Source organism: Gavialis gangeticus, unplaced genomic scaffold (genome assembly GCF_001723915.1).
Source record: "Gavialis gangeticus isolate Ggan-Ray unplaced genomic scaffold, GavGan_comp1, whole genome shotgun sequence".
Classification (NCBI taxonomy): Eukaryota; Metazoa; Chordata; order Crocodylia; family Gavialidae; genus Gavialis; species Gavialis gangeticus.
The window spans coordinates 188,488,613-188,501,083 of NW_017729022.1; the positions used below are offsets into that span (position 1 = coordinate 188,488,613).

Sequence of the window (12,471 nt, forward strand, 5' to 3'; positions counted from 1 at the left end):
GAGGGGGGAGGAACAGCGCAAGTGAAGTAATCTGGAAACAAAAAGACCTAAGCATACATTAGATCTGTATAGAAACGAACTGTATAGAAGTAAAGCTTATCTGTGATGTAGTGACATCCCCAACCAAATGATAGGGTTAGGTTAGCATTTTTGGAGGTACAAGGATACTTGTATCACGTGCAAAGGCAAAATTGTTATTCCCAGATGAAGCAAGGCACTGTCTCCAAGAGTTATCATCTGGCAGACTGTAGTAAGAGCTTAGGAAAAATGCACTTACCAAGTTTCTAGCAGAGAATAAGAAGCCATTTGAGATATAGTCCCCACTTCTGAGACTAAACTGTATCTAACAATCCAATAAAGCAACAGTGAATGAAAAAACTTATTTTAATGATGTTAAAATAGCCTAACAATTAAAAAAATGTATCTCTGAGAAGGAAGCAGTAGTACATTATGTGATGAGTTAAAGTTTAAAAGTCCTTAATAAAAGTCAGTTGTACCGAAGTTTTCATCAAAGACCAAGCAGTTCACAAAGAACAAATTAAATAAACATTTATTTCCTCTTTTGTATTGTCATATGCCTTTGGAGTGCCTAGTAGGTGGAAGTTTTATTGCCCTGGAGAGGCCTGCTACTTAGAATATTGCTTGCTCTGAAGCAGTGAGACCCTTAACCATTTAGTCCCAGTGAGGTGTTGCCTACACAGAAATATTCAGGAAAATTGACCCAGATTAACTGATGGTGTGACTTTGAAGTGGATCACTGAGCTCCTGTATAGATACTCTTTTATTCAGAATGGAAGTGGCCCTGCTGACTTTAGCTTACTTCTTTTGAAAGTAGTAGTTCACTTTTCCAAAGTGAAATAAGTTCAACTGAATTAAAGCTACTTTAATTTTCAATATGAATATCCACAAAAGGGTTCAATTCAGTTTAATAATCCATTTAAAAATAATCAGATTAACTTTCTAAATGTGTCCATGTTGACAAGCACTCAGAGGCTAAATATGCTTTGTTCCAAGAACACAATCCAGGAGATGAAACAATATGAACATTGTAAGCATCTTTCTTCCCTATTTTGTAGGAAGTAGGAGTTCATACCAAGCACACTACAGTCATTGGAAAAACTGCAATAGATTTCACTGGGTGCATCTACATGTGCAATTAATGCAAAGCAATAAACTCCAGAGCTGTTTGAGCTGGAGTAAACTACTCACAGGCACAGCATCTACACACATGCCCAGGACAGCAGCAATTTGAGTCAGGGCAAAGCAGACCCCCAGCTGGCTGGGCTGACCGGCCACAATTTAGTCCTGTGGTCAGCATTTACACATGATTTTCAGTGGAGTTAATTAGTTTACTGTGCCCTAATCCAGCCCACTTGTAGATGAAGATACCCTACTGTTGAGCTAATTTGTCTACTCCACAGTAAAGTATACTAGTAGATGCACCCACTGTGTATTAGATCAAGTCCTTAATTATATGTCTGTTCTATATTAGCTTATTATAGGTCTTTTAAATCTTGCTCTACAACTGAGAATGAACTTTTCTTCTGACAGTGCAGAAGAGTGAAGCCAGCTAGTTCTGTATAAGTATGGCAGCTGCAGAACTGAACCTTTCAGACATGCAGAGGACAGGACAGCACTAGAATCTGAGCTGTCAAATAAAAGAAGTATGTCTAAAATATTTGGACATTTGGGAAAAGGCAAACACTCTGAATTAATTTAAACTGTTGAAGGTTTATTTTTTATTGCATTGCATGATCAAAATTGTTTTTATTTTTATGTGAAAGAATGTATATTTTTTTCCAAAACACCACCCAGAATGTGCCACTGGTGAATTTCGAAGATCCCTAATGCCTGTACAAATAGAGAGTTCAGCTGAAATTTGTAAACTAGAGATCATACATCTTAAGGAATTTGTTTGTTCAGCCTACATTCTCCAAAATGTCAAAATTACAAAAACCTTTCATTGTGATGTGTCAGGTTACAGCAAAAAACAAGCTGGATTTTTAAATGATAAAACAAATTGTAATTTGTTTTTGTAGCAGAAACAATTTTCAAGTGTTATCATTAAATACCAATCATTGTCACTTTTATATAGATATAGATATCTATCTATCTATCTATATATATGTATATATATATATACCTACACACACTCACATGCAGACATGTACATATCCATTCAGTCTAGTTGGAAAAGTGCATTAAAATGTGTCACTGATTTTTATAATATTCCTTTAATGTAGTTTTTAAAATAAAGTTGCAAACAGACAGTGGTTAGGAAATTTCTGAATTGTAGTTACCTGTGCAATCCTACACTATTCAGAGTGACTTAGACAAATTGGAGGATTGGGCAAAAGAATTCTCATGAGGTTCAAAAAGGACAAGTGTAAAGTCCTGCACTTAGGACGGAGCAATCCCATGCATCAGTACAGGCTGGGGGCTGACTGCCTGGGCAATGGCTCTGCATAAAAGGACCTGGGGGTTACAGTGGACAGTAAGCTGAATATGAGCCAGCAGTCTGCCCTTGTTGCCAAGAAGGCTAACAGTATACTAGACTGCATTGGTAGGGGTGTTGCCAGTAGGTCAAGGGAAGTGATTATTTCCCTCCATTCAGCACTGGTGAGGCCACATCTGGAGTATTCTGTTCAGTTTTGGGCCCCCCACTGCAGAAAGGATGTGGAGATATTGGAGGGAGTTCAGTGGAGGCCAAAAACAATGGTGAGGTGGCTGGGGGACATGACTTATAAGGAAAGACTGAGGGAACTGGGCTTATTTAGCCTAGAGAAGAAAAGCCTGAGCCTTCAACTACATGCAGGCTTCAACTGCATGAAGAGAGGTTTGAAAGAGGATGGAACTAGACTGTTCTCGGTGGTGGCAGATGACAGACCAAGGAACAACGGTCTCAAGTTGCAGCAAGAGAAGTTTAGGTTAGATGTTAGGAAGAATTTTCTCACTTGAAGGGTAGTAAAATACTGAAACAGATTACCCAAAGAGGTGGTGGAAGCTCCATCCTTGAAGGTTTTCAAAACCTGGGAAAACAAAGCTTTGGCAGGAATGATCTAGTTGATGATCTAGTTGGGAGTGGTCCTGCTTTGAGCAGGAGGTGGACTACATGACCTCCTGAGGTACCATCCAACCCTAACTTTCTTTGATTCTATAAGGCAACCTTAATAATAAGCAGTGCTACTAACCCTGCCTAAAATATATGGTTTTGGAAAAATTATATATATTAGAAATATTTCCAGGTATAGGTGAGAGTTAAGGACTACTAGAAAGCTTTGTGTTTTTGTCCCCAAAAATGTGCTTGTGTTTTGTAAATGGAATAAGCTATGGAAAGAAAAAAAAAAACACCTTTGGGATGGATGTGATGAATACAGATCTTCAACTGTGAGCACCTGAGTCAAAGTTTATAACTAATTTTCTGTTTGCTGTTTTATAAAGACATAGATGAATGTGCAACAGGAGCCCATAATTGCAGGGCAGATCAAGCATGTGTCAATTTAAGAGGGTCCTTCAGATGCCAGTGTCTCCCTGGTTTCCAGAAACGAGGAGAACAATGCATTGGTAAGTGTACTAGCATAAACCATGTTCTTTGGCTATCTAGGTTAATTTTCAGACTTCATAAATACCTTGCCACGTAGTTTTGATAGATTGTGGGAGAACAAGTAAATAATTTCTAGTGGATAGAGCTAGCAATTATTTTAAGCATACTGTATTCTGAACTTTGAATTGAGCTTCCAACAAAAAATTACTTAGCTATTTATGTTCTGCCTTACTTGTACTGGGTAGTACCCAGTGGCCCCAGATACAGTCACGAGCCCCTTGTAAGTGGATGAGAGTCCTTCCATTGACTTCAGTGGAATCCAGCATTCCAGGCCTAGGCACACTGTAGAAACACATAGAAAGACCCAGTCTGAAGAGCTTACTTTCACAACAGAATTCAGTCGCACTTATTTATTTGCATAAAACAAACCAGTGGAAGCTCTGGGCCCAGAGGTATCAAATTTATCACACATTAACCACTGTCTTTAGCTCTTAGTGCCAGGAGTAGGGGCTGGAGAATGATCTACTGACACCACTGGGATCATTATAAGCCCAAATACATAAAAGAACAGTATTTGTGCAATCAGACTGCAGCACTTCTGCCAATATAGTGATATAGTAAACCACATTGTTCAGTTATATCTTACACACTCCAATCTCCTTCAGGAATATTCTGAAAGATAGTGGCCTGAAAAGATATGCAAAGATGCCATCTTTCTGAACCTGCAGTTCTTACTGAGCACCTCTTAAATCTTGACTTCCGTGGAAGTTGCCCTTTCATAAGGGATCAGTCTTAGGCTCTGCATTTATCACATGTATGAGAACAAGTGTGCAATCAAATCAAACATGATGAACCCAATACAACCTCTACAAGATGCAACATTTGTATCAGACAAGGTGAGGGAAAAGCATTTTCAAGCCCTCAAAATAACAGAGACAAGACAAAAAAGGTGTTCTCCAGTGTTTCACAGATCAGCAGTTTTGCAGTTGAAAGTTTTGCAAATTCCCTAATCTGTGTTTAGAAGGCTTGCTAATATTCAAGCAGTCCCCTTAGAGGGATTACTGGGAGGGAAGAATGGGTAATATCAGTATCTGTTTGGTTTTATTACTATTTAAATGCTTGGTAAAAAAAGAAGGCTGTACACCTTTTCTTTCAGGGTCTGAACCAGAGCCCATGGAAATCAATGGAAAGGCTCTTAATCACTTCAGTGGGCTTTGGATCGGGTGCTTGACAAACAGATTTCTGTAAACAGAGCTCCTTCCAATACTTGTTAGTCTTATGTGGAGGAGTAGGATGAGTAGTTGGGAATGTAGGTAGGGGAATACTTTTGACAGGTTGTTGATACATGTAAAAATGTTACATTTTCACTAGAATGTAAGAGTAGGCATAATGTATTCCATTGTGCAGTTAGTTACTCCTTTTAATATCAGCTGAGCTAGAGTACTACTTAGAGGTTTAATAGGAAACATATTGCAACCCTGACAGTAAGAAATCCGTATGGCACAACTTAGTTTTTTCGTGATTTATGTATAATTAACATCTTTAGAAGGAGAAATTTCTCCTACATCTGTCTAAACCAAGACGGGCTGATGAAGTGAAGAAGGATATATCACTAATGTAGGTCAAAATAGAATATATCATAAAAATAATGCTACAGTCTGTAGTGTCAGCACTTCAAAATGAAACCCATCTTTTGAGGCTTTGTAATACCTCAGCCAAAAATATTCCTTTGGGACTAAATCTTGCTATAGACTCTCAACAGGGAGGAAATGTTCCTCTGAAGTTGGAGTGAAATTGCTCCAGATTTTTTTTGGCTTGAAGGCTGGTTAGGAAGGGGGGGGCTAGAAATGGGGGCAGAGGTGGAAACCTAGTTCTAATTCTTTCTTTTTTACTTTTAATTTAATCTAGAAACCTGAGTGATCTTTTTATACTTTAATTTGTTTTTTTTTTAAAGTCGTGTTCAGATATAGCAAAGATGTTATTTTCTGAAAAATGGGGGCTGCAAATGCAAGGTAACACTTTCAGCAACATTGCTTCAAACACACATTTGGCTGTATTGATCAGATCTTACTAACCTAAAGCATCTTATAGCCTGTTACAGAATCACATGTACACACAAAAGATGTACCCTATTCCAACAAACAAAATCCCCATGAATTAGAATCCTGTCTTGCAAACATTCAGACATACGAGTAGCTCCACAGAACTCAAAGATTCAGTGATACTAATCCCATGCCTAAATTTGTATCATCAGGGCTTTAAATAGCCATTGCATGTTTGTGAGAATGAGTGTAGCAGATTCATGCCCCACGGGTGGCCTTGAGGCCCCCTGGTACAGCTACTGCTGTGGCTCCTGCCCAGCTCCCTCTCTAATGTTGCCCTCCCTTAATTGCTCACCCACCATGCCTTACTGTTATTGAGGTTAAGTAAGGGAGGCTACCCATGGGCTTTAGACATAGAGCCTGAATCCAATCAACTCCTCAATGAGTCCCTCCCAGGCCCTACTACTTTCAATGCTAAATAGGCTCTCTCATCCTGGCAGTGCCCCTGCAGGACATCTATAGTCTTATGGCCAAATTGTGCGGCTGCATTCCTGTGCTACATCACCCCCCAAGCCTCACGGGTGTTATCATTTCAGATGTTAGCTTTTCTTAGCCCCTCTCAGGACTCTCAGACCCTCTGGGTCTCTCCACCTTGTTTCTCTGGGTCCTCAGACCCCTCACGCAGTCCCTCTTGGAGACTGTACACCTTCTAATCCCTCGCTTCGACTCTCCCTGGCTGGCAGGTCCTCTGTTCGGTTTCCTGGCTCAGTCCCTTCTCTGAGCTGGGAAGCCCTTTGTACACTGCTTAGCCCCTTCTCTGGGCTGGTGGGCTCTGTTCCCTTGTTCAGCCCCTCCTCTGGGCTGGGGAGCCCTCTATGCCTCACTCAGCCCCTTCTCTGGGCTGTAGGCTCTATCCCCTTGCCCTCTATACCCCACTCAGCCCCCTCTCCGTGGGCTGGGGAACCCTCTGTATCCCCGCTCAGCCCCTTCTCTGGGCTGGAGAATTCTCTGTAAGTCCTGGGCCTCTCTCCAGCAGGGCTAAAGGCTTGTAACTCCAGCAATAATACCAACATAAAACAAAGGCACTTTTTTTGCATAAACCATTTCTTCTCTGCCCCACAGGGAATATTTTCTGGCTCCCAAGCCTGCAGAGTCATTCTGCTTCCCCTGCCTTCTTGGGCCCTTCAGGAGTCCTTCTGCCATGCTGCAGAGAGCTCCTCTCCTCAGGCTGTCAGGGCTAGGCCCCCTGACCGGCTCAGGCACTGGGCTAATCTAGTCCCAGCCTGGCCCTCTGCCAGTCAGGTAAACCCCAATCAGCCCCCACACCACCTGGAAGCTACCTCTCAGGCAGCTTCTCCCCCCAAAACAGCAACCACACCACCATGTCCTGCTACAATGAGGTTCTCTAAAAACCAGAGATGGAAAGGATCTGCTGGGTCTTCTCGTCCTTCCCTCTTCTACTTCATGAATTCTCTCTGCTATAAAACAGTTGTAATGTAAACCATCACAATAGTGAAGGCTGCAAACGGGTTTTCAACCTAAGCCCATTTTTTCACTTTTCACTGCCTAAACACTGATTAGGATCTGGCCTCAGAATATAAATACAAGTTTCTGTGAAGAGGGTTAACTAATATTTAATATTAAGTGAAAAAAGTAATGCTTTCCCATTATAAAAACTCTTGGCTTCCTTCTAAAGCACATCTACAGTGGAAACAGCTGGAGGTAGGAAATTCAAAATTTGGCATGGAAATGGGAAGTTCCTTTCTTCATTTCAGTGAAAACCAGGGTTTATTTGACTGAAAGCCAAGCCGCTGTGAAAAAAACTGACATTCTGTTCATGCACAAGATGCTGCGTGGTTTTTTCTGACTACGCTCAAGGGCGCAGCCTAAGGAAGATTGTGCACATGCATGCATGGCCAATTTAGCTAGTAGGAGAAAGTGTTTTGCAGATCCACATGAGGTGAGGCAGGAACTCCAGCAGCTCCATGCACACCATCTAAAGTGCAAAAAGATTAAGACAGAGCTGTTGTGCACTTTATGTAGTTTGCACGCTCCACTGTACCTGAGGAATGCTGGAACTCGGAAAGGCAGCATTCCTTAAACTATGGTTAACCTGCATGAGCGAGGTAATACTGCCTGAGATAGCACTGACTTCAGTCATGCAATCTGATTTTCCTTCACACAGTTGAAGAAAACAGCTACCGGCTTGCAGCTGGTAGCTTAGTGGTACTTACTTCAGGAAGAATGTAAGAGAGTTTAAGAGAGGGGAATAGCCAAGAGGTATAGCTGTGGGGTTATGGAGCCCACGTCTCCATAGAACTCTAGCACCCCACTTCTTTTTCATGCCTAATCTCTGTTGTCTATGTAGACAGATCACATACCCCTGTCATCCTTATACATTCTTGCACATAGAACAGAGAAGGATTTAGGTTCTCTAAAGAGACCAAAAGAGATTAAGCATTAATTTGTTACTCTGCTTTTGCACAGAAAAGGAGTATATGAACCACATTTAGTATCCTGGTTGTCATTAGGTCTGGTTAAGAAGTGATCAGGAAGCTTGCTCTGGGTTTCAGAACCAAAATAAGGCATGTGATAGTCAACAAAAATTAATAGATTTCAATACCATACTATACCTTAGCCACCAAATAAAGGAAGGCCTTTATATCTATTGACACCACATTGGCTGAACAATGACCATAGGAAGATTTGAACAAAAATTACTCCATGAATGGAAAGGGAACAGTGCTGCTCCCATTAAATTTAGCAAGAGTATACTCTAGCTTTATATTAGCTCCTTTCTTTTTTACTTCCTTATTCAGATCTAATAAACTTTGCATTTCATTTGGACAGAAGCTGGCAGCAATAAACTGTTGTGATTAATCTGTGCTAACATTTTTTACTGTTTTGCTCTTGTGGTAATTCAGACATCGATGAATGCACCCTCCCTCCATATTGTCACCATAGATGTGTGAACACTCCTGGGTCCTATTATTGCCAGTGCAATCCAGGATTTCAATTAGCATCAAACAACCACACTTGTGTAGGTAAGCACTTTCCTGGGTATCTTTATATATGATTCTGTCTGGTTTAGAAAAACAAATACTGGCATACTGTTGTGTTTTTAAACTATCTTTCATCATCATAAGTTACTAAATAGAATATTTGAAAATCTGTCATACCTCTTTCTAGACTTAGAAGCTTTTCTGGAACTGGCCCAAGTAAATCTTGGGGAACATAAATTTCTTGGACACAAACATGGAAATTTGCTTTGAAAATGGATTATTGTATTGGCAAGCTGGCTTCTGTATGCCATAAGTTTGGTTCTTTGAACATCAGGCAGTGAAATTCATTATTTAATCTTAAGCCAAATTTTCCTTTCAACAGTGTTGGTTTTATATTAATGCTTCACTGGCTTTGATGGAGTTACTCCTGATTTACACCAGTCCAAGTAATAATCAGGCCCTATATCTGGAAACTAGAAGAAGTGATTCTATGTATTTATTCTCTGTAGCACATGATTAATGTACTGATAACAGAATACAGGTCTTTCCATCTCAGATACGAACCTTTGAGAAGTAATTTGAAACCTAAAACTCAAGGAGTTAGGGAATCATATTCAGACTTTTGTAAGTAAATTTCTGAGGGAGTTCTGATAGTTGATTGCAACAGAGTTTGACAAAATCAACAAGATTATTATTATTGACTCAAAGTCTTCTAATAACTAAAGGAGGACATTGGGCTGCAAAGAGGTTTGCTTAACAAGGTGCAAGCTACTTCCAGATGACTGTTTCCATAGTAAATACTTAGTAAAGGAAAGTTATTTCTAAAAATTAAACATATAAGCAGGATGATTTTTCAGGGGTCAAGAATATATTTATTTCTATACATGGGAAAATCTACTCCATTTACCAAAGAAGCTATGAAGAAGGGACATATGTTTCCATATCATCTGTTATTGTATGGGTTCAGATTCTGAGAGTTTGGGAGGAATCTGTTGTCACTGAATATAGCTAAACTAATGATTATTTAAATACGTAAGAAAAATATTCCTTGATTTTGAGCACCTGTATTACACTAAGCATTCTTCTGGAGCTGTAACAACAATAATCTCTGAAGAAATGTTCTTTAGAAACCATGGGCTCTCTCTCTCTCCTCCCCTACTAGAGAGGGAAATCGAATGCTTTTAGAACTGTGATGAGGACTGGGGATGGAAGAGGCACAGTCCCTGGTTTCTAAAGAACATTTCTTTAGAGGTCATTGTTGTTATAACTCCAGAAGAGTATCAGATGTATTACAGGCATCTCCATCCATTGACCTTTACCAGCCTGGAAGTATAAGCTGTCCTATCTCAAGAGGTAACTTCACAAATATATGTCAGATGTTACAACTGTAACTGTTATACATCACATCTTTACTGGATACATACGTGTGGAACAATTTCTCTAGAGAAGAATATTCACAAATTGAATTTTCCACCTTGTCACTTAGGGCTTCTAATAATATTGTTTTCATATAAACTTCACTACATTTTTGCTAAAAGCTAACTAAAGAAGCAATATATAAGCATTCTATTCATTTTTAAATAGAAGCTTTCACAAATCATAGATGCCAAATATTTTACTCCCGACTTTAACTTTAGCTGATTCTAACAGATTCTTTGAATATAGTGAAGAGTTTTGTCAGTTGTATTAGTATCTGCAGATAGCTATTGCTGACATAATTCGCAAGCATTTGAAAATTCCACAGAAAAAATAGAGAAAAATTAGAATTACAGTAATGATGGTTTCTTACAAAATGCATCAAAAAGTGAATGGGAAGCCTTTTCTCTTTCACTGTTCCTCTGTATGCAGTTAAAGTCAACAGTATATGAAAAATAAGTATTAAAGACTCCAGATAAAGATACTGAAATTTCATGTTCACAAACTTTCCATTGAAAATGCCTTCCTTCTCTTTTCAAACTGCAGTGTCCTCACATATGTTCTTAAGATGGGCATATCATGGAAAGAATCTAACATAGCAAAATGCCTTCCCTCAATATGGTCTATGCCTTGGAGCATTGCAAAACTCTCTACTTGTCTCAAAGGCGCATGTTATAATTGTAATGGAATTTAAAAGAACAGATTTTAGAAGTAATAAATAGCTCAGATAAATCTTAACCACTGCCTGCTGAGAGGTCTTATCAGTATGTGTTCCTTATATCAATTATTTATAGACTTGGCATTTCATACCTGAAAAAAGATGCTGGAATGTGAAGTTTAATAGCTGCACTAAACATTTTGGAAGAGTTCATTACACATTAGAATAACTCTCATTCCTGGAAAAATATTCCAGTTTTTCTGCAAGGAATGAAAAGCACAGATCTGACATCGTTCCAGCAGCTGCAGAGTCTACTGAGATAGTTTACTGGGCTGCAGAACAAAGCACCCAAACTACAACTAATCCACTTAATCAGTTTAATTACCGGATTCAAAGAGCTCAATATGGATAAAGATATGTAATGTCTCCTTTCAGACATAAACGAATGTGATGCCAATAACCCATGTGCGCAACAATGTTACAATATACTTGGTTCTTTCATCTGTCAGTGTAATCCAGGATTTGAGTTAAGCAGTGACAGAATCAACTGTGAAGGTAATCTGCTCTCTTCTACATAATGTGTTAACAGAAATATTCTTGGAACATGATAAATACCATGTCTCTCTTCCTGTAATTTTTCTGAAAAACAATTCTGTGAATTAATGAGGTTTGTTCAAGTTAAGCCATGATCAGGCCTTCCTAGTTTGTGGATGCCATATTTATCCATAAAATCTGTGACCTGTATTTTGCATCTATTGGGTGAATTGCAGGTACTCATCATTTAGTTGCACTAGTATTCAGGTAGGTAAAGATGCCACTAAGATATGTACTCACAATTCAGTTGCAGCCATAAAATGACATCTACAGATTTTTCAGGCAATAACTGGGAGAGATGCATACTTCTAAAAGCTTTCTCTTAAAACTAACTTGAATTATGCTTGATCTAAAAGAGAGTCACCATAAAATAAATACCTGCAAACCTAAGCATGTTCAGTTTTCCATGGTGTAAGATTGTGTTCTCTCAAATTCTCTTAAATTTATGATGCTAAGGAAATGACTGTGTTTTTGAGATGTATGGATGAATACATGTATCTACACAAACAATATGAGTCTCATGACAATTATATAATACCTTTTCTCCCAGATTCCACATAGGTGTCTTCTAAACTCCTTTTGAACACATGATGATCTCCCCCTTAAGGCCACATATCCTCACTACCAGTTTTTAAACTATATAGGTCTTGGTTTGGCACTCCTGAACTGTCCCACAAAACCATTAAAGATACTCCCTCTGTGAGGATCTTATCGATAGACATATGAACAAGTTATTTCAAGGTAAGCTAGGGTATGAATTTACAGTGCATCAGCTAAGATAGAATAGCTACCCATGTGCACATGCTTACTTTTTACTCTTACTCTCACTGGGCGTGTCTATAAAGGACACTATATCACTGTAGTGACAAACATAAAAGTGCAGATAACATCCATTACACAGTGACATAGCTCATTGCTATGGCAATGTAGCATCAGCAGGCACTAAGCGTAACATTGCCATAACAATAAGCTACAGCGCTGTGGCTTATTGTTATAGTTTCATAGTTTCTAGGATCAGAAGGGACCTGAGTAGATCATCTACTCCGACCCCCTGCCATGGCAGGAAAGAGTACTGGGGTCAGATGACCCCAGCAAGGTGTACATCTAGCCTTGTCTTAAAGACCCCCAGGGTAGGAGCCAGCACCACTTCACTTGGAAGTTGGCTCCAGATCCTAGCCGCCCTGACCGTGAAGTAGCGCCTCCTGATATCTAATC

General features: G+C 39.4%; 1 protein-coding gene across 4 annotated transcripts in view; it reads left to right on the top strand.

Annotated features, from left to right (window-relative positions):
* The window catches only part of EFEMP1 (EGF containing fibulin like extracellular matrix protein 1), a 119,404-nt gene that overhangs the window by 89,893 nt on the left and 17,040 nt on the right, over nucleotides 1-12,471 (top strand). For 3 of the 4 annotated variants that reach the window (XM_019516663.1, XM_019516665.1, XM_019516664.1), the window contains exons 6-8: nucleotides 3,442-3,564; nucleotides 8,511-8,630; nucleotides 11,098-11,217. In XM_019516663.1, coding sequence (XP_019372208.1) covers nucleotides 3,442-3,564; nucleotides 8,511-8,630; nucleotides 11,098-11,217 — 363 coding nt within the window. The remainder of the gene's footprint in view (nucleotides 1-3,441; nucleotides 3,565-8,510; nucleotides 8,631-11,097; nucleotides 11,218-12,471) is intronic. The other variant, XM_019516666.1, reaches the window with a different exon arrangement.